The sequence below is a fragment of the Lynx rufus genome, unplaced genomic scaffold (assembly GCF_022079265.1).
Source record: "Lynx rufus isolate CCGP_SWC_20201006 ecotype Redwood Valley unplaced genomic scaffold, mLynRuf1.p SCAF_1, whole genome shotgun sequence".
NCBI lineage: Eukaryota > Metazoa > Chordata > Mammalia > Carnivora > Felidae > Lynx > Lynx rufus.
The window spans coordinates 231,634,544-231,656,685 of record NW_025814823.1 but is presented as its reverse complement, the minus strand read 5'-3'; the positions used below and the strand labels follow the sequence as shown (position 1 = coordinate 231,656,685).

At 39.5% G+C, this 22,142-nt stretch overlaps 1 protein-coding gene across 2 annotated transcripts in view; it reads left to right on the top strand.

Annotated features, from left to right (window-relative positions):
• MARCHF6 (membrane associated ring-CH-type finger 6) overlaps positions 1-22,142 on the top strand; it is a 75,381-nt gene that overhangs the window by 27,086 nt on the left and 26,153 nt on the right. For both annotated transcript variants that reach the window (XM_047094093.1, XM_047094082.1), the window contains exons 5-17: positions 802-874; positions 4,835-5,003; positions 7,709-7,898; positions 9,515-9,576; positions 10,319-10,351; positions 11,511-11,562; positions 14,711-14,769; positions 16,036-16,116; positions 16,345-16,413; positions 16,493-16,567; positions 17,873-18,007; positions 19,980-20,099; positions 20,882-20,982. In XM_047094093.1, the coding sequence (XP_046950049.1) occupies positions 802-874; positions 4,835-5,003; positions 7,709-7,898; positions 9,515-9,576; positions 10,319-10,351; positions 11,511-11,562; positions 14,711-14,769; positions 16,036-16,116; positions 16,345-16,413; positions 16,493-16,567; positions 17,873-18,007; positions 19,980-20,099; positions 20,882-20,982 (1,219 nt within the window). The remainder of the gene's footprint in view (positions 1-801; positions 875-4,834; positions 5,004-7,708; positions 7,899-9,514; positions 9,577-10,318; positions 10,352-11,510; positions 11,563-14,710; positions 14,770-16,035; positions 16,117-16,344; positions 16,414-16,492; positions 16,568-17,872; positions 18,008-19,979; positions 20,100-20,881; positions 20,983-22,142) is intronic.

Sequence of the window (22,142 nt, the reverse complement as noted above, 5' to 3'; positions counted from 1 at the left end):
TACTTTGTTAAAACCATACTTGCTTGGAATATTTTATAAATGTATAGAAGTCATTTCTATTACAGAAATCTTTTCCTACCTTTTCATTTCGATTTGGCTTTTGAAAACAGCCGTTGAAGTCACTGAAAATTTTTGATACAAGGCCATAGGGAGTGCTTAAACTAATATACAAGTTCTGGTTAGAAGGAAAATCTCGGCTGTTTCCTCATGGGCCCCATTTCTGTTCTTGACTTTTCTGAGTAAGAGGATGAGGGGATGGCGGTGCATTCACCCACACTTGATCTTTTTTTCCCTTCATCGCCAGACCCTTAGTCTGTGTTGTTTCAAAATTGGTTGTTAGTTTGCTATTCGTGTTATTAGAGCCTTTACTCTTCTGGAAAGTCCTCTTAATTTCAAATTGTGTACCCTTGGAACTGAAACCTTTTATTTTTGTGAGCAGACTCCATGAATTTTAGCATTCTCAGTTCAAAAAAATTCTGTGTTGTAATTTGGAGGTCTTTAATGTAGATTTTTTTCCTTTTCAAACATCTAAGCTCATTCAATAGAAACAAGTCAGTCTATAGAGAATCTAAGCTCTCAACATTAGTGTGTGATGTTGACTCACTATTTTTATGCTTAATTCACCGCGTTGGGTTTTTTTGATGTAGTATTGTATTGTATTGCCTAGTATAGTGTTTAATGTAGTAAGACAGCCTTGCAAAGACTAAATATTTCAGTGGCTTTCACTTTACCGCTGTTTAATCGAGGCCCTGAGTTCATGGTCAGCGTTATAACCACATGCTGTCTTGCTCTTTTTGCTAGGCCGTATCTACAAGTGCTTGTTTACTGGCTCCGTGAGCTCACTACTGACACTGCCACTGGACATGCTGTCCACGTGAGTACTGAACCTTGTGAAGCTGGAAGGCTGCACAGCACAGAGAGTGCTCGTTTTTCCTGCACACATTTATGTTTCTTACAATTTGAAAATTCCTTTTGTTCCGAGGACAAAAAGTAACTTATGTGTCTTAGTCTGACAGTTACAGGTACAGAAGAAGTGGCTGACAACACGTACATGTTTGTTTAAAAACAGATATGTTTTAAAGGACTGTTTTGTAACCGGGGGGCGGGGGGGCACCTCTTAAATAGGCTCATGCAATGTGAGATCTATGCTGCTGTGTTCCTATGCTGAGAGTTCATTTAAACATGTGTTTTTAATGACAGAGGCATTTGAATACAAATTTATTTTTTAAATGTTTCTTGTGATTATTAGAATATGGACCCTAAAAAAACTTGTTCGTGGTCATTGTTTTACTGTGTCTTAATTTGACATCAAGCATCGTAATAGCGTTTTTTGGGGGAAAGACGTGTGTTTTATTACTGATGTCCGAATTAGAAATGCTGTAAATGATTAACTGTTATCAGGATCACTAGAATATTCAGCCTACCAAAGTTGCACCTATATTTGCCAAATCTTTTGTACCCAGTTGACCTTAGGTTCCTGATCCTTATGTCAGTGAGAACAGAGAACAGTATCAAACCCTTCTGTGAACAAGATTATTCAGAGTATATTACCATAAAAATAAGTCACTGGGCAAAAGGAGAGAGCAAGCTGTATTTCCAATAGAAAAGAAATTAGGAATTCTTTGAAGTCTCTTGCATCTGCATCATTACTTCTAATCAGGTTTCTAAATATTTAGAAACATTGGTTGTGTCTGTGACTTGGTTTTTCTACTTGCTGGCTATACCTTTTAGGATAGAACAGGCAAGGTACTTCATTTATGTCTGTTTCTTTGGCAGTATAGGGAATAATAGGTTTTCATTGAAGGTTTTCGGCTTGAGCCTTATTTACATTAGAATTGTTTTTTGTTTTCATTGTTGAAGAACAGCTGTGATAAAGTAATTTTTAGAAGTAGACAAAGGCCTCGAAATAGGGCACTGATGGCTGTGGCCATGACAAAACAGGGAAGCAGTAATTTAACACACTTGAAAATCTGGAACTAGTGTAAGGAGATAACCCTTTGTGTAAAAATACAGGCCTTTTGTGAAATGATGCAGTAGAAACCAACAGGATAGTGATCCCTTTTTTGGACATCAGATTTTTATCTCAGCCGTCCAGAACATGGTCTTAGTGTAGAAGTTTAAAAAGTCTGTCTTAAATGGCTCAGCTGTCATTTGTGTGTATGACATAGTTCACCTCTGACTTTCAGTTAGGAATTGTGTACAAAGCAAAGGTGTATATTAGAAGTAGTGAGGGAGGTCAGAAAAAGCAAGGGGTGACTGCTAAGTGGGGTGGAAGTCTTATTTTAATAGGTATAAACTAATGAAAGAACCATTTCACGTAGGGAAGGCTTATTGCATTTAGTTTGGACTAAAATTCCGTAAACCATTATAGTTTATGAGTGTGTAGTAGAGGCCAGTCAGTATCTCAGTTGTTTAGAAAAGTTGGCTTGAGTTCCTATCTGGACAGTTTAATGAAGTAGAGACACATTATTTTTCTCATGGTTTCTGTTTTAATGGCTAAGTTAACATTTACCAAAGCCTGAATTGGGAGGCTTCGGCTATGTGAAAAACAGGTGTTTATGGAAGCCATGTCAGGGAAAATGCCGGACAAAGTGTAGTACTTTACTAGCCACCTTCACTTCTTATTGGTAGAACCGTTGGACGGCTGGTTATTTGGCAGGTGTGATCACTTAGGTGATACAGAGAGGTAGTTGGTTGTAACAGAAGGAACCCTAGCATTGGAATACGGTGTCTGCAGCTGGAAGTTTTTTGGTGACCTTGGGCAAATCACTGGAAATTTCTGAACCCGTTTCCTCATCTGTAAAGTCAGGAAGATCATGCCTCAGGGATTTGGGTGGGCTATTCAAAGATTAAATTCATATATATCCGTAAAAACTCCATGTGAATTTTGAGTACTTGTGGTAGTGTTATAGCAGAATTATCCCCAAAGCTCAGAGCCGTTGCTTGCCTTACATTGGCAAGCTCCCCTTTTCTTTCTAACCTGATTGGTTGGTGAGCCACCAGAATCGCCTTCGAGACACTGCTGATTCACGGGAAGAACACCGAAGGCATGGATGGGGGGGATAGTCAAAAGAAATTGTAAACATGGTTTGGTTTTATAATTCCATGCTGCCTTTTACAGTTTGAAGAATTGAGCCAGTTTTCCTGAAAGCAATTTTAGGTAAACTACTTTTTTTTTTTTAGTGAGCATTATTTAATTTTCTCTATAGTATTAATTTTATTTTTGCAATTTTACTTTAAATTTCTTAATATTGTAGCTGCTGCTTATATATTCTGTAGCTAAGTTCTTCAGATCATCTCTAGGCACAGCATACTAAAGCGGTTAATTACTGCTTTAAAACATACTGCCCCCAAAACTTACTGACTTAAAACAACAGTAATTTTGTTTGCTCATAATTCCGGGGGCCAGCAGTTTGAGCTGGGCTCAGCTGATCAGTTCATCTGTTGGGCTTGCCTCAGTTACTCATGTGTTGCCCTGGGTTTGGATGGTCTAGGATGGCTCTGGCTGGGGTGCCTTGGTGGTCTTCCACGTGGCCTCTCATCTCGCAGAAAGCCAGCGGGGCTTCTGTAGGTGGTGGACCCAGGGCAGCACTCTAAAAGAGTGAAAGTGGAAGCTCACAAGCTGTCTTCTAGGCGCTAAACTCAGACAGCCTCTCCTTCATCCAGGCAGTTCACAGAACCAGCCCTGACTCTAGATAGGAGGGAAAAGAACCCTACAGAGGGTTTGTTACTGTTTAAAACTGACGTCACACAGTTGTTATTCTTATTGCTGGTGACAAGTAGAGAGTAGAGAAGGGGGTGTTTTAGTCCCAAGCTATCAAAGTTTTAATAATCTGAAGGGTTCCTTAGCTCAGGAGTGGTTAGCATTCCTCTTTTGATTGGGATATATTCCAGATCATATCTGTGGGCCACATCAGTTCTTTAAGTTTGGAGCTTGTAGGCTGAGATTGCTCAAATGGATCCTTCTTCAGACTTTCCATGGAGGAAAAAAGTCATTCCATTCTGAGGGAAGATTTTCCTAAGGCCACCAAGATTTTTGAGTTATCCTTGAATTATTCTGAAATCAGACGTAGGCTGGGGAAGGACAAGCCCTTTCAGAGAGGGAGAGAACAAAGGTCTTTGGTGTCATGATAATGTATTTTCATGTACGACTGTAAAGGAACCGTAATGTCTTTCGGAATTGGTTGAGGGACTACCGGTATGTTTGCAGTTGCCATCAAAATTCGATCTGCTTTCTAAGTGACATTTGTCTAAAGTGCGTTACAGACTTTGTCTTATACACTGCATAGCGAGTATCTCTCGGCCTTTCTTGGGCATTGTCATTAGGCCTTTCTGGAGGTGCTTCTGTCCCTTTCTATTTTACTGGTTATCTTCATGTGTGTGGGTCTCAGCCAACCAAGTTTGTTAAACTTGTGTGTAAAGTAAGGATAAGGAGAGTCTCCCTGAGGGTTGGACAATCACTCACCTCTAGTAAATTACATGTACGTTCGGTTGCTTTTGGTTTTTTGCTTTTTGCCTGCCCCTGTTTCTAAGCCATGTTCATAGAGAGGCTAGGTAGCTAAGTTCTGTGTAGTTCTTATGTTATTCTTTGCTTATTAAAATAAAAACACACATAGTAGAAATGTAGAAATAAATATATCTGGCCAGCTTATAAGATAGTTAGAATTTCACCATTCTCAGAAGTAATTCTCAGAGGCTGATTTCACCCAGAAAATGATGACTTCTTTTTCTGGCCATTCTTCTGACATTTAAGTGTAAAATGAAATGTTGTTACCTTTGTTTTCTTAATTTGAAGTGTTCTTTGGAGTAATTATCTATAATTTTTTTTTAATAGGGACAATTTATTGGCGGATTGTTTGCAGGGTTGTTTCGTGGTGACGTGCACGCTGTGTGCATTCATCAGCCTCGTGTGGTTGCGAGAGCAGATAGTCCACGGGGGGGCACCGATTTGGTTGGAGCATGCTGCCCCACCCTTCAATGCTGCTGGGCACCACCACAATGAGGTAACTCCCTCGCCCCCGGTGATTCTATCTGAGTAGGACGTGGGAATTACTGTCCCCTTCTGAGACCTAAACCCTTGACTCCTGTGCCCCTCATTCAGAAGCAGGACAGTGAAAAGGTTTGGGAGAAGCTTAAGGGAGATGCAAAAAATCAAAAGAAGGCTACTTTTCCTTTGCCTCTTAATTTTCTAGGGAGATTGGGAACAATGGTGAGGGTGTACCGAAGCGCTCTTGCATTCTCTTTGCCTGGATTCACTGCTTAGCGCTGGCCCGGAAGTTACCATGTGTACTTCCTGGATATGATGCTGATGTGCCGCCTGGCACTAAGGAGGTTGCATACCTCCTTGGTTCATCAGTTTCTTCGTATGTAAATTGCTTGTGTTTCCTGCTCCCAGTAGCAACATTACCAAAAGTAGAAAAATCGGAACCCTGTTAACAGTCTGGTGCATTTTCGCTGTTTCTTGATGAGCGATGCCATGCTTAATGTTAGATACAGGAGCATTTGCTAGAAGTATTAAGAGAAAGAGGATAAGGTAAATGATTTTTAGTGTCTTGCTTGCTGAGAAATTTTGGGGCTGACAATGTCAAAATATTAACTACTTGCGTTCGAAAACTACTTACACTTCATACAGTTTTATTATGAAAAACTGACTCTAAGATACTCAGAATGATAATTAACAACTTAATTTTTCATTTAAGGACCTTCTGCTGTGTCAGTGTGTAGCTTGGTCTCCTCAAATTCTGACATTCTTTTTAAAAAAATTTTTTAACGTTCATTTATTTTTGAGAGAGAAAGCATGCAGGAGCAGGGGAGGGGCAGAGAGAGAGGACAGAGAATCTCAAGCAGGCTCTGCACTGTGAGTGCAAACCCCAACGTGTGGCCTGAACCCACGAACTATGAGATCGTGACCTGAACCAAAGTCGGACGCTCAACCAGTTGAGCCACCCAGGTGCCCCCAAATTCAATCATACTTTTTTCTTTACAGAGTTAAGAGTGTAACTTCTCCTTAGCAAATCACACATGCAAGATGTGAGACTAGAAAGAAAAGATACTTCTTATGTAGCATTACTACATTTATGGTCGTACCTCATATTTTGAAGCATTTAATGCAGTTTTTTAAGAATCTTTATTGACTCCGTGGGGGTTCAGTGTTTTCCTTAACTGTAGCTGTGTCTTTGCATTTGGTCAGTAGCAGAACTTAGTAAGAGCCAGAGGAGAATGCATGCGGGAACTGACAGCGTCCATATGGATAGGTTCACCTACTGAGCAGGAATTAGACACCTTTTCCTCAGTATTTAACTGATAACTGAGAATTAAGTTCTGTATCTGTACGGGTGTAAACGAATAGGTAATGAGTAAAACTATTTTCGTCCCTGAGATGGTCAGTGAAGGCAGTAAAGAAGAATTGCCACCCTTTCCCAGAGTCGGTTGTGAGGTTTGAGTCTCCTCATGAGCTGCCCCCGCCACCCTCCAGGGGACTCTGAGTTCTCTTTTCCCAGAGGTAAAGAATGGAGTTGGAAGGGTACCCAAAGACACTAAGAAATAGAGAAGTTCAGAATGATCAAATAAGGTCACCACCAAGTGAGATGGTGGCTCAGGAGCCAGAGGTCATCCTAATAATGGCTCCCCAGGTCCAGGTCCCACAAGAGCCTTCTGGGGGGGCTTCCCCCGGATGGCCTTGATGAAGACTGGAACACGTTGAGATCATTCCGTTGAAGGAATCCTCCCAACCCTGTAGCCTCCAGGCAGAGGTGGCAGCTGGGCTCAAGGGTGTCCTCAGACCTCTCCAGGATCTTGCTGGACAGTGGCTGAGACCCAGTGTTTACACAGAGGAACAGACTGGAGATGCTGGCGTACGAGTAATTCCAGGTTGTCTTGCCCGAGGAGCTCAGAGCGCAGTCGCAGGGATGGCAGCCTGGGGTCAGAATCCCTGGTTGAGTCTCATTGCTCCTCCTTGCTCAGCCTGCATGAGAAGTAACCAGAGTTCTCTTGTTGCAAGATCTGACTGCAGTCGTGGGAAGTCTAACCTTGGTTTTCCTTGAGTTTGCCTTTGACTAGTTGTAATAATAAATCAGAACTCAGGTCTGGATCTCTTTTGGCTGATGCAGCTCTGTTTCCTGAAACTGTGAACTCCAGCAGTTTCTCTCTCCCGTTGTTAAGACAGTCAGCCTGCTGCTTATTTTTACTCTGCTGAATGCCTCCTTTTTTTGCCTCCTTTTGTGACACGTTTTAACGTACTGTTTTTATGTATACAAAGGGAATATTGCTTTAACTTTCTGAATTCTCCATTCTTGCTTTGCTGGCATGAATAGAAGCTTCTGTAACCACACCAATAACTCATTTGGGATGTGCTTGAAATGTTAAAGTTTGGTCCTCAAAAAAAAATGTTTAAAGGTGAAGAAGGATTATGGAATCGTGCGTTCAGAATAGCCAGCCAGATTTGTTAACCCATTTCCTGTGCTGTTTTGTGAAATCCCTAAATTGTACTGAATGAATATAGACACTGTGACGTGAATTCACGCTCTTATATACTGAGTTGATCCAAAATCAGATACTTGTAGAAAAGGTGACTTTGGGAGGTGTGTTTTGGAATTTTAACAGTGTGTGTGTTTATTAGTTTTATTTTTTTAGCAGGAAGAGTGCTATTTGGAAATAGAGCAAAACTGAGACAAGTTAGCTAAATTTCTGGGCTTCTGTGTCACTTTAGGCTCCAGCGGGAGGCAATGGTGCTGAAAATGTGGCCCCTGACCAGCCTGCTAACCCACCGGCCGAGAACGCGGTGGTGGGAGAAAACCCTGATGCCCAGGACGATCAGGCAGAAGAAGAGGAGGAGGACAACGAAGAGGAAGAGGACGCGGGCGGGGAAGATGCAGCCGATGCCAACAACGGGGCCCAGGGTAATGGCCGCTGGCCCATCCTTCTGCTCCCTCCATGACCATGAACCCACTTCCAGCTTTCCTTGAGGAGAAGGACTAGAATTTTCAAAATTTTATGGGCTTGGAGTTGTATTTCCGGCCTGTTTTTACTCTGTTTTGCAAACTTGCATTTCTGGATATACATACTTGTAATTTTTTTTTTTTTCCTGTGAAGCAGGGTACATTTTGTGTTTTGTTTATATATTTAATGTTTATTTTGGGGTGAGTGCAGGCGGGGGAGGGGCAGAGAGAAGGGGACAGAGTATCCGAAGCAGGCTCTGTGTTGACAGCAGCAAGCCTGATGCAGGGCTTGAACTCAACGAACCACGAGATCGTGGTCTGAGCCCAAGTGGGATGCTTTACCAACTGAGCCACGCAGGCGCCTCACGTTCTGTGTTTTAAAATCCTGCTTTGCATGGGACTTTTCTAGAATGAATAAGAAGAAGTTACTTGTAAGTTGTAGTAGATCCTAGGTTTTTTTTTTTTTTTAAAGGAATTTGATACAGATATATTTTATTCCTTCCATTTCTATTAAGTCAGCACAGCTTTTTATATCAAAGAAGAATTCTTGAGGTGTACACGGCAGGCCAGATGCCATTAAGGAGGCCATTTCTCTTCTTTTCTAGCAGTTTGTGACTCCAGAAAGTTAAGAAAATCCAAGACTGTGCCCACCAGCCTGCTATATCGCTAGCTCACCACCTCCATTTCCCTCTCTCGCCCCAGAGTTTTCCTGTCAAGCACCATACTGTGTCTAGGCCCACTTGACATTGCTGACATCAGAGTGCCTCCCGGGCGCCGGCACTCGGGTCCCTGCCTTCATGGAATTTCTGGTCTCTGTGAAGAAGCAGGAATACCCAAGTGAACAAGTAACCTCGTTACACATTGTGATAAGTGTGCAGGTTGCTCTGAGGATGCTCTTGGGAAAGACCCTTTTTAAGTAGGTTCTCCGGGTAGCTCAGAGTCGGTGACAGCTGGGACCTCGAAGGATGAGAAGCGAGTTGGGTCATGGGAGCAAGGGGCCTTCATTGGGAGGGGCGAGTGTGTGTTCAAAGGCTCTGAGAATATGGCCCTGATGCAGCCTCCATTTCCCTCTCTCGTCCAGCACAATAGCTCCTAATGAGCTGCTGTTCTCTGCTCTCGCCCCACTGTATTCTCACTGCGCAGAATGTTCCTAGTGCCTCCTGTCTTAAATTCTTGTAGTGGTTTCTCCGTTGTACTAAAGAAGAAAACATAGTCCAGTTTTACCTTCCCCGCTTGTATGATTGGATCTCTGTCTGCCTTTCATACTGTCTCTTCTGCCACCCTCCCCCCATGAAGAAGTCTTGTCCCCTGCCTTCCTCACCTTTCTCAAGTTTGCCAGATTCATTCTAGTTTAGTTCCTCTCTTTCACATAATCGTATTTATTGCCTTTCCAACACTTAACCACAGTCTAGAATCAACTATGTATGTGTTTCATTTGTTTATATGTGTTCTTCCTGCCTAACAGGCAAGTAATGTGGTTCAGCTTCTCATCAGTGGTTTACAAAACACCAAACTAAAAGAATGTGTTTGTGGTTCAGGTTCCATCAGTAATCTTTAAATGACAATTATATTTCCAGATGACATGAACTGGAATGCTTTAGAGTGGGACCGAGCTGCGGAAGAACTTACGTGGGAAAGAGTAAGATTCTTTCATGCATTCTAGTGTTGTTTTTAATTATTTTAATTATTTGAGAAAGAGCACAGGGCAGGGGCAGAGAGAGAACCCAAGCAGGCTCCTCACTGTCAGCGCGGAGCCCAATGCAGGGCTTGAACTCACGAACCGTAAGATCGTGATCTGAGCTGAGATCAAGAGTCGGAAGCTTAACTGACTGAGCCACCGAGGTGCCCTGCGTTCTAGTGTTTTAACCTGAAACTGTGTTCTAAAGTCAGGCATTTTTATATTTATACACTAGTTTTGTAGTCAATATTTGATGGAGACTGTGAACTTTAATTTCTAGAGAAAAGTGATGTATTGTTTGTGGTGAAAATATTAAAAATATAATCTTATTACTGACTATTTTTCTGTTTTTTGGCCTTTAATACAAACACATTGTGGACTTTTGGAAAATGAAGTAACAATTTAAATGAAGTATTATTCTGATACTGCAAGTTGATAGGTCCTGAAATCTTGACTGGCTCCATAGCTAATGTAAGAAGTAAACCCAAGATGGAATTGTTTTCATTTCATAATCATAAGATTTAGAATAAAAGGAGGCCCAGATATAAAACTCTAGTAAGTTTTTTACTCTGAAAATGATAAGCTATTTTAGAAAGTAGTGGGTAAGGATTATGTTTACAGATAATTGAAAATGAGCCTTTTTTATAAACAGAAAAAATATCCTGTTGCATCTTTAATTCATGTATATTGTTATTTATTTTAGATGCTAGGACTTGACGGATCACTAGTTTTTCTAGTAAGTAAAGCCAATATTTTTCAATAATAAGAGTTGTGACTTAATTATCTTAATGACTCAGCAGTTTCAAATTTACAGTATTATGTGCTGGCTTTTTACGCTAAAGGTCAGCATGCCCTGTGCCTTTTGATTACTTGATATGTTGAAGAAAGTCTGTTTTGTGTATTGAAAATATTGGCAAAGAACAAAGGTAATAGTATTTAAAAAGGTAATTATTGATTACTTGATTTTTAGAAAACAAAATGAAATACAGAATTGTAGTTAAGAAGAACTTGATCTTTTTTTTTTTTTTTTTTTTTGGTCTTTTTAAACTTTGCAGTATATTAATTCATGCCTGAACTGGTGAAAATAGAGCAGCTTTGCAGTGTTCCCGGTGAGAGGCCCATTTTCATGTTAGGTTTCCACTGTTTGCCAAACCTCACCTATCTTCTTTACTTACTGGTAAAGAGTACAGCTCAGAGGTGAGGAATAGTTCCTTAAAGGAGAAGTGATGCTCTTTTCAGGTTCTGTAATATGAAATCACTTGGGATTTTTGAGTATTAAGATGACTTTAGCTGCATGGGGAAGATTCCCTACTGCCTCAAACAATCATGTAAGGTGACAGTCATCTTGGAGGTGATAATACGTAGTAAGTAACTGTGGGGGTGGATGAATGGCCAAGAGGGAATGAGTATTCTAAGACCTCCACTGAGAAAACCGGGGTGCCATAGGGAAAAAAGGGACCAAGGAAGATCAAATGACCTTGCAGAAACCATGAGAACAAAATGGGCAGTGGAAAGAAGCACTGTGCAGTTTACATTCATAAAAAGTTCAGAATTAATGTGATTTTTAAATTTTCCTCCATTTGGAAATTTTCAGTGTCATCTGATTTAAACGAAATCTGGGTATTTTTTGTGAGAATCTGTAATTTGTAGTGGCTTCTTTCTGAAGAGGAAATGTTTATAGATTGATTTTTTTCCCCAACATGTAACATTATGAACTTGAGCCTTATTAGGCTTAATTGTATGAGCTATGTAATGAAAAATAAGTTGCACATAATTTCTGAAATGAAATCTCAACATTCTAGAGTGAAAATTCCAGTCTCCTAACTAAGTGGAGTAGTCTCGTTAGACATATAGTAAGAATTGAGTATGTTTTATTAATGGCTCTTTTCTTTTAGGAACATGTCTTCTGGGTGGTGTCTTTAAACACACTCTTCATTCTTGTTTTTGGTAAGTGGTGTTTATACTGTTATTTATGGTAATAAGATAGGAGTTGTTTTTTTGGAGCCTTGTTATGGGTTTTGTTTTTGTTTGTTTTTAAACACAGGGATATACGAAATGGTTTCAGATAGTTATCCTGTACCGGAAGGCCCCACCCATACAGATAACTTTTCTTTCCTAAGCGACATTGACTACAGTTACCTACCATCTCTGCTTCTTTGGGGCATTTCCATCTCTTTTTATAGAAGCTGGTTTTAGACTGACTTGAGAATAGGCATCATCCTGTCTCTGGAACCAGTTTTGTGGTGATTATCTGTGTGTTCTTCCCTTTGGCAGAAGATCTTGTTTCCTCTCTCAGAATCCTATCCAAGGCCTTCCCAGAGACCCTGGCTTGGGAGCTGTCACCAGAGGTGGATATAGGCTTGAGGAGAAAAGTGAACCTTTCCCAAGTGTGAATTTCCTTTAGAACCAAATTCCAGTAAATGCAAAGTCATTTCCAAACACTTTGACAACTGCAACTGTGAGGATTTTGTGACAACACATGAGTCCCTCCCGTTGGGAGTGATTAGAGAAAGGAAGATGGGCGAGGAGACAGAATTCACAGGTTTTTCTGCTTTGAGAAAGATGTAATTCCTGCACCTCTCAAGGGAAAGGAAGTGGAGTCTGATAGAATCAGGCTGTTAGATTGTGCTTTGATTTGTGTCTCCTAGAGACACCTCAGGCTACACATCTCTTGATAGGGCTGATCTTTGAGAAATTCCTTCTTTCTGCATGTGAGTTACCCCTTAATTCTGCTAAGGAGGGGCAGTATAGATTTCCCAGTGTTCTTGCACTTTATTCTAAGTTACTCGTTTTGGGTTGCCAACCACGTTGTGACTCAGAAAGCAGTTAGGCCTTCAACGGGAAGTGTTGAAGTGTTGTAAAAAAGACATTGAATATGTAGACTTGAGAATGAGACGAAAAACTAATTTCTGAATATTATCTATGAAAGAACAAAAAAAATTTAAAGGTATCTTGTTGAAACAAAATAATCTTGAAAAAGTTCCATTGATTCTTAATTTTTAGTAGCTATTTAAGATGGTGCAAATTGATAGGAAGCTCATTCTTTGTTTCCTTTTGCGAGGGTTGGGGTGGGGGGGTGGAAACATGAAAATGAAGATTATTCTGCATACATTCTTCATTATGTAAAATAATTGATACATACATGGAGTGTGAAACTGTTCTGATTCTTTGAGAGAAAAAATGATGTGTAGATTTTGTCTTTGTTCTTGCAAGAAAAGCTTAATGCTGAATTAATGTTTGGAGGAACAAGTCACCTTTAAAACATGAATTATAGTGGGGCACCTGGCTGGCTTCTTCAGAGGAGCGTGCAACCCTTAAACTTGGAGTTGTGAGTTGAGCCCCGCATTGGGTATAGAGATGACTAAAAAATAAATAAATAAACTTAAAAAGAAAACATGAATTATAGAAACGGGAGCACTCATTTATGTAAAGCAAATCTAAGTAAATTTTTTTTTTTAATCCAGCCTCTAAGCTTATGCTATAAAAAAAGTTGTCTTCGTATGAAACCTGTATATATTATACTTAGGATCTTTTGAAATGAACCAAGAGGTTTTCCTTTTCTTAGGAATATACTTTTCCTTAAAGGTGAATGGTCATTGGGATTAAGCACACTCCTATTTCTTTTCTACTTTAGTTGCTCTGTTGGAATTTTCCACCTCCATTTTTGGACTCTTATGGTCATGTACTTTGCAGAATTATAACCTTATTATGCAGCTGTGTCCTAGTAGAAGGGAATGATACTGAGAAACTGACCTTAATTTCAGGATATTTATCTGGTAGTTGCTGTGTAATTGGATTGAAATTGTTAACAATTGGTGCTTCTCAGGAGCCTATTTGAGTCATCATCAGAGCTGGGTGTGAACAAAATAGGAAAAATTTTGCATAGAGTTTTTTCTTACTCTTATAGGAATTTCTCGTGCTTTATAATACACATATTAGTAAAATAATGTGTATATGATTTATAATTTTAAATATGTTGGGAATACCTGTTCAAAATAATTTCTACCCATGGAATATAATCGATTAGAGAGGTGTGGTGGCCAGATCCTGTAGATTCACTCTTTTGTCTTAATGACTGAGTCCCCTCGTGGCTTCCCTAGTAATCTGTGCTGCTCAATTAATTTTGCCATAAAGAAAATATAATTACATTTTATTAAGAAAAATAAAATTGTATTAACATGACAAGAAATACTTGAGGAAAAGAGGCTATACAAATTTTTATTATGAAAATTTTAAGGATATTTTCTCATTCAACCATAGTGTCTATCACACTGTACTAAATTAGCAGAATTTAAGGTTTTTTTTTTTTAACAATCCATCATATTAAAAATTCCTAGATTGTCTCCTTAAATGTCATTTTACAGTTGGTTTGTTTGAGGATGAAAATAAGGTCTACACATTAGTTTTGGTTGTTAAGTCTTAAGTTCCTTTTGATCTAGAATATTCTTTGCTCCTTTCTGCTACTTCTACCCTATTTTGCCATTGATTTCTTGAACAGACTAGGTCACTTGATCTACATTTGTCTGATTTGTTTCTTGTATGCTGTCTACCGCCTTGCTCCTTTGTCTCTATTTTTCCTTTAAACTGGAACGTTTAAGTAACATCATAGTTAACCTGAAGCTGTTTGTTCAGAAGAAGCCAGACAGGTGTGCGGTTCTTTCCCTCCAATTATCAGTTTTCAGGGTAAGGAATTGATGTGCTATTTCCATGGGTGATGAAAGTGTTTTTTCTTCTGTTGCTTTTTGTCCTTTTGCGGTTTTGTTTTTGGCTTTCCCCTTTTTGGGTAGTATGAACTCGTGTATTTGTGAAGCATTCAGTGTGTTTCCATCAGTTTGGTCATTCTTTGATGCTCATATTGTCCTTTCATGAGACTTCATGATGGTTCCTGGGTCCTTTTGCCATGAGCCTGTTCGACTTTGATATCTTTGTTGTTTTCCGGTTATAGAGAATGTCCTAGGCAGTACATTTTTGACCCCAGTTCTGGAATCTTTCATTTCTCGAAGAAGCTCTGGTTCCTTTTAGTGTGGATTGACACTAGGAGTGTTCGTTGTTTTGATTTTGAAGTTTTCATTGAGTTTTTTTCTTCCCTTTTTAGCATTTTGCCCTTACCATATTGGTCATTTCTCCCTTGTTGGTTTGGGATTTGAAGAACACGTGAGTATAATACTTTTACAAGCTTACTTTCATTATTTTGCCCCAGATTTGATATTTGTTGAGTAAATGATAGTGTTGTAAAGAGTTACTTCATTTCTCAATTTGCCTTACACAAAGGAATAGTTATCCAACATTATCTCATTCTTTTTCTTTTTTAAACTAACAGAGGCTCAAGACAGTATAGATAATATTGCCAGCTGAGGAAGATGTGCTCTGAATCCCATAATGCACTCATGTCTTTCTTCCTGTTGGGTGGGCCAAAGGCATGCTACTGGAAAGTTTTCGTACAGGATGATTTTTGACCTGTTCCATTAACTTGTATGCTCCCTTCTCTCCCTTTTCTTTAGCTTTCCCATAGTGAATTTAGAAAAGTAGCAACATATCAGTCAACTTAAAAAAAAAAAAAGGATTGGTCTGTTTTGGAATGATAGGCTATAGTGTTTTCTAAAGAATTTGTTTTAATTTTGACATCTCCATGTTTTTAGAGGTATAAATATTTGGATGGTCAACTACAGCTATTTTGTGGGGTCTAGTGACTATTTTGTGTAGGGGTCTCTTTTGTGAAAGATCTAGTCTTTCAAGGAAGAGCTGACATATCTGGAACGTTCTGTTCAATTTGTGTATGTAAATCCGGAGAGCTCAGATTCTGAAGCGTTCTGAAAGGGCAAAGAGATGTGTTTCGGTGTTTAATTGCAGCTCTGCCTCTCGCAGTTGAACACACTTGACAGGTTCACATAAAGCTTTGATAAATTTGACTTTCCAAACTATCACCACTTGCTGTCTGAAATTCAGGAGCCCAAAAGATTTGTCACTGTCCAAACTTTCGCTCTCTGTAAGTTGAAAATGGAATGGATTTGGAGAGCAGGGGAAACGGACGCAGTCGCTCCTCGGGGTGGGAGGTGAGGGGCTGAGACGGACCTGGCCGGCCGGCTGCTTGGGTGGCGCGCTGCTGCTTTCTCTGCTCAGCCCTGGGCGAGTCCGCCTCAGGCCAGAGTAGAGACGAGACTAGTGTTTTGCAGCAGTTAATTTTGTAAAATTTAATTCACTCTGCTTTTATTTTGTCTGCTTGAGTAGAGTGTTACTCTTTGATGTTACCTCATCCTTTCATAATATATAGCAGTGGGAGAGTCTGGCCAGCAGAGAGGTCATTCAAAGGGGATTTTATAGTTGTTCTACAGCTTTTAGTCTGCTTGGATTGTTCATACATTATTAAACTGGGATGTAGACCGTATGGTAAAATTAAATTCTGTTTATTTTTATTTCCAGGTACAAGCATCTCATTTTGAAGGTCTAATCACAACCATAGTTGGGTATATACTTTTAGCAATAACACTGATAATTTGTCATGTATCCTTTAATTAACTAACGTGGGTATTCAGTGATGTTATTCGTACCAAAGAGTTGTTCCTGTTAATGACAAAACTGTTTCTTTTCTCTTGTCCTTTCAGTAAAAGCTGTAGATATATGTAGTGAGGATGAGGACAGATAAAGTATGAAATAAATTGTCAAATAATATTAAGTGTTGCCTAAATAAGTATCTGTTATGCTCAGATTTTCCTTGACGAGATGCTGCAGGGCTTGGCAACTCTTGTTAAATTTCATAGGTCTCGTCGCTTGCTGGGAGTCTGCTATATCGTTGTTAAGGTAATTCCTGTTATAAGTTAAAACCGGAAGTGGCTTCTCCCCATTGGGATGATACTGATGATCTTTGTTTTTACCACAGGTCTCTTTGCTAGTGGTGGTAGAAATTGGAGTGTTCCCTCTCATTTGTGGCTGGTGGCTGGATATCTGTTCCCTGGTAAGTTTGTTATTCATTATCATATGACCTAATAATTTAAAAGCTTCAAAAAAGGAGGTCTTTAAAATGAATTCCTTTTAAAGGAAACTCAATAGGATAGTAATTTGCTTATTTTTTCTGAGAATGAATCATTGTGGAGTCTTAATGTTACTAGTATTTGTTGAGTACCTGATTTTATTTGAGGCTTTGTGCAGATTTTTGATGTCCGAGTATTTTGACTGGAACCTTTCTAATAACCAGTGGAGAAGTTTTGTACCCATTTTACTCTTCTAAATTTTACAGTAATGCCGAGACGTTACATACATAAAGAGAACAATCTAATAAGACTGTCTTTGTTTAATAAATTCAACTTTAATCATTTCTTTTAACTAAGATGCTTAGTCTTGATTATAATTAAAAAAAGTTGTTTTTAATGTTTATTTACTTTTGAGAGAGAGAGAGAGAGCGCATACATGCGAGCAGGGGAGGGGCAGAGAGAGAGGGAGACACAGAATCCAAAGCAGACTCCAGGCTCTGAGCTGTCAGCACAGAGCCCGATGCGGAGCTCGAACTCATGAACTGTGAGATCATGATCTGAGCTGAAGTCGGAGGCTTAACTGACTGAGCCACCCAGGTGCTCCTTGATTATAATTTTTAAGGCTGCCAGTGATAATCACATTTTGACTTTTCAAAAATATTTTGTGTGTAGAAAAGCACCCATACCTTACTATTAAAACTTGTCATGAATGCAGACCTGTAACCGAGGAAAGAAGGTATCGTTTACCAAAAATGTGTCTTTCACAGTAGCAGCATTAGTAAAGTTTTTTTGTTTTTTTTGTTTTGTTTTGTTTTGTTTTGTTTTGTTTTTGAGAGAGACAGAGACAGTATGAGTGGGGGAGGGACAGAGAGAGAGAGAGGGAGAGCAGGAATCCCAAGCAGCCTCCGCACTGTCAGTGCAGAGCCCGACACAGGGTTTGAACCTATAAAACCACAAGATCATGACCTGAGCTGAAACCAAGAGTTGGACGCTCAACTGACTGAGCCACCCAGGCGCCCCCGCATTAGTGAAATTCTTATTCGCCCATTGGTTTATCAGTCTTCCTTCTAATATTTAAGACTTTCAAGGGTCGTTATCTATCTTTGAAATAGTATCCTGTCTTACATCAGTTATATTTCTGTCATACCATGAAATGACATTTAAAGAGCGGTAGTCCTAGAACGTCATAACCCATACACGTAGTGATATATTCACTTCCTGGAAGATGGAGATGTTAATTTGGCAAATGTGAGTGGTACAGATCTCTCACTGGTTCTGCTTTGATTTAGGAAATGTTTGATGCTACCTTGAAAGATCGAGAACTGAGCTTTCAGTCAGCGCCAGGTACTACCATGTTTCTGCACTGGCTGGTGGGGATGGTGTACGTGTTCTACTTTGCCTCCTTCATTCTGTTGCTAAGAGAGGTAAGTTCTCAGGGAGACACCAGCACTGTCCCTTTAAGGAAAGGACTTTGTTTTAACCACGTGTCCTGACTAATTTTCTCAAGGATTTTAGTCTAAGAAGGAATAGCTGATAGAGGAATTTAGCTTTATGTCTTTAAACTGTTTTCAGTCATTTGTCTCAAAAATTGATAAATTTTAATATTTCTGCGTATAGTTAACGAGTTTGAAAGATGAGTAGATCGAGGATAAAACTGCTTGTTTTACTTGGTGTCTTTTGTAGCCATCCTCTCCTACAAATTCTTGAAATTTTATGTGATGTGAGTCTGACTTGGACTTCGTTCAAGAAAATATAGTGCTGGAAATACCCAGAGGTTTTGCAGGATCACAATGTAGAGTTTGTAATCAAGTACCTTAAATATGGAATCACAGTGAGGGTCGTTTATGACTGCAGTTCACTTGCCGATGAGTACCTTCACTAGTCCTGTTTTTAGAATACGGTCTTTCCCGATTTGAAGAGAGTGAAAGTAGGGTCAGTATTCGATTAGCATACGTCATGTGCAATCGTTCTGATGCGGTGGGCAGTATAAAAGTGAGTAATTTTGACAAGCGTACTTGCTGCTGTGCATTAGTCCCTCACATATTACCGCATAGTCCCTCTGCGCCAGACACGGTGCTGACTGCTGAGGTAATAGTGAGAAACAGAGACACGATTCCCGCTCTTTCCGATTTTATATCCTGGGAAGGAAGAGAGGCATCTGACAAGGCCGCTTACAGCAGTGAGAGTGGTGATGGAGATGCACAGGGCCGCCGGAGGAGGCCGACTGATCCAGTGTGAATGGCTTAATGCTATCCTGGCGTACGTTGTGTTTTGGGAAATTGAGGCATTAAGGAGGGGGGCTGAGGTTAAAATGTTCTCCTGAATCATATAGTGTAAGTTCAGTAAATTCTACTTACTTGCAAATAAAACTTGTATTCTTTCTTTGAAGCAAGTGATTGAGACTAACTTAATCTATTCAAAACTGTATATAGAACCTCTTAATTACACTGTTAAGTGATAAACTGTTTCACATTGAAATTTTTCATCTTCTCAGTGGGGTGGTTTTTGTGGTGCACAATCCTAGAATTGGGGTGTCAGATGAAACCTTAGAGGTCAGATACCCCCTCATTTGGAGGTTGGAGAAATAGAGTTTGGGCAGTTGAAATGCTTTACACATGGTAACTCCGTGCATTTGGACCACCTGAGACCACTACCTAGCCTCGCCCATTGCCCCACCACCCACAGCCTCTTGGGTTGATGATTTCCACTGAGAAACGGAAAAAGGATGTAGACAGTAAAATGAAAATGCTGAGAGTTTCTAGCTCCTCTTGGGAGTGTGAGGCTGAAATCAGATCTTGTATTAAAACATTTATAAATTGCAACATAATTCTTTCAGTGGATGACACAATACAGTGACAGTTCTTTATTTTTCAATTTTCATTTTATTTATTTTAATGTTTTTGATTTATTTTTGAGAGCGAGAGAGTGAGCGAGCGAGCAGGGGAGGTGCAGAGAGGGAGGGGACAGAGGATCCCAAGTGGGCTGCACGCCGACAGCAGAGAGCCCGGTGCAGGGCTCGAACTCACGAACTGTGAGATCATGACCCGAGCTGAAGTTGGATTCTCAACTGACTGAGCCACCCAGGTGCTCCTATAGTGACAGTGTTTGAAAACAACAACAACAACAAAAAAAACAACTTATTTTTTATTTTGGAGATTTAGGTTTCTTGACAAATTCTACATATTTTTTCATTGAATGATTAAATGGACATCCAGCAAAATAGTTTATTTCATATAGATTCTGATTTAGGAACTTCTTTTCATAGGAAAGCCATGTGAATTTTCTGGGACCCATTTTATTAAGTTTTAAAAGCTTACTTTTCTGTTGATATTTTAGCTCATCTACAGAGTCTGAAGACATTGGTGAGTATTCATAGCATTTAAAATATATTTGCAGGTACTTCGACCTGGTGTCTTATGGTTTCTAAGGAATTTGAATGATCCAGATTTTAATCCAGTACAAGAAATGATCCATTTGCCCATTTATAGGCATCTCCGAAGATTTATTTTGTCAGTGGTAAGCATACCTTTTTATTGTTTTTTGAGTAAAGTGTATTTTTTTTGTATTGTTTTGTGGGGGTTTTTTGGCGGCGGGGGGTGCAGTCAGGGGCTGGTAGAGTAGATACGTTGAGTTATTTATGTTTATCTAAGTTGGTGGAAGTTAGTTGTCAAATAGCTGTTCTATTGGTTGTTTTGATAAAGTAATTAAAATGTTTACTAAAACAACATTCCCTAGTTCTTTAGTAGTGTAATTGGTTGCCAAATTATGGCTTTTGAATTACACTTCATTTGCATTGGAGCAATGGAGAGTCATTAATAGTTTTTAAATTCAAAAAACTCCAAACAGAAGTATCTTGAAGTTTCCCACCTGGAAGAAGAAATTACCTAGTTAAAGCTAAGTTTTTTTAAAATAAAATTTACAAAGCAACATGGTGCCTTCCAGAAACTTCTGTAGCCATTAATATGGGTCACGTCTTACATGTGGTTTATTAAGTTGCAGATGATTCTGATCGTTCATTGTAAGTTTCTGACCCTCTCTTCACATACCGTGCAGTGATTATCCTTTGTGGCTCCTCCTTGAGCCTTTGTGTCCTAGAGAGAGAGAGAGAGGAGCACCCTTCCCAGGAATGCATTCTTTCCACAAAGTGACCCAAGTATATAGTCTGTGGAGTGAGAACACTCTGGGCCGTGGGTGGGTATAGACACTTGGATTGCATCCTGGCTGGGTATGTTCAGAAGTCTGTTTGTCTCTCACAGGAATGGTTAACAGTGGTGTTCTGCCTTTTTTCTTAACTGCAGATTGTCTTTGGCTCCATTGTTCTCCTGATGCTTTGGCTTCCTATACGTATAATTAAGAGTCTGCTGCCTAATTTTCTTCCATATAATGTCATGCTCTATAGGTGAGTTTTTGAAATTTAGAAGCTTTACTAGTTTAGCTTTGTTGATAACCTAGAGTGTATACATTTAAAACATTCATTTCTTAACAGATACCGGAAATCATTTGATACTTGAGTTTTGCCATTTTAGATTGTATAAACATTAGTTTAGCAGTTGCATTTTCCAAAGAAAGACTTATTTTTATGCAAATCAAGTGTGCTTTTGTTCAGCATTGAAATGTTTACCATACTTAATGACACCATGTTAGCCACCATCATTTTTGTATGAAAAGCACATCATAAGGAATGTGTAGCCATAGTTATATGTTTAATCGTAGATTAAAATTAAGAAATCAGGCTTATGGATGGAAAATCTTTTTCATTTAAAAGCCTAAGTCACCTGGAAACTTAGTCTCTGCCACTCCCCCATTCCTTTTTTCATTGACTTGCATCATCCTTTCAGTTACCTAAACAGAAGGCTGCTGGGAAATTGGATTTCTTCCTCAGACTTCTAATTAGTCTTTAAATATCGTTAAGTCTTATTTTTAAAGGTCTCTTATCTAATCCAACTTGATTTACCACTTCCTTAGTTTAGGCTTTCCTCTTGTTCTCCATTTATAGCCCATCCTTACTTAACACCCTGCCTCTTCCTCCATCATCTACATCATAATGTCCGGGTCATGTGCAAGGCTTGGCATAGTCTCATGTTGACTTTCCAGCATCCTGTCCCTGCATTGTCTGACTCGAATTCTGCTCTCCAACCATGCTCCCCTCCGCTCAGTCTCCCTAAAACACCTAGCTATTCCTTGTCTTCCTTTCTGTTTAGAATGACCTTCTTCCTCATGTTTAGCTGGAACCCTTTTTGTTATCTTTACTCAAAATCCAAATTAAGATTTGATTCTCTGAATTTTTCCCTAACTAGAGTAAATCCTCATTCCCTCATTCCCTCATTGTGAATTTGGGTCTGGTTATAGTGAGAACCAGGAAGCTTAGGCTTTGGCTATATATATTGTTAGGATAGACCCATTTTGGTAGTCAGTTACACTCCGAAGTTTAGCAGTTTTGGGCCTGTATAGCAGTATTTAGTCCATTCTTCCATTAAAAACAAAACAAAACAAGGGCCCGTTATATGTCCGGTCCTTTTCTGTGCACTAGGTATATAACAGTGAACCAAACAGAATCAA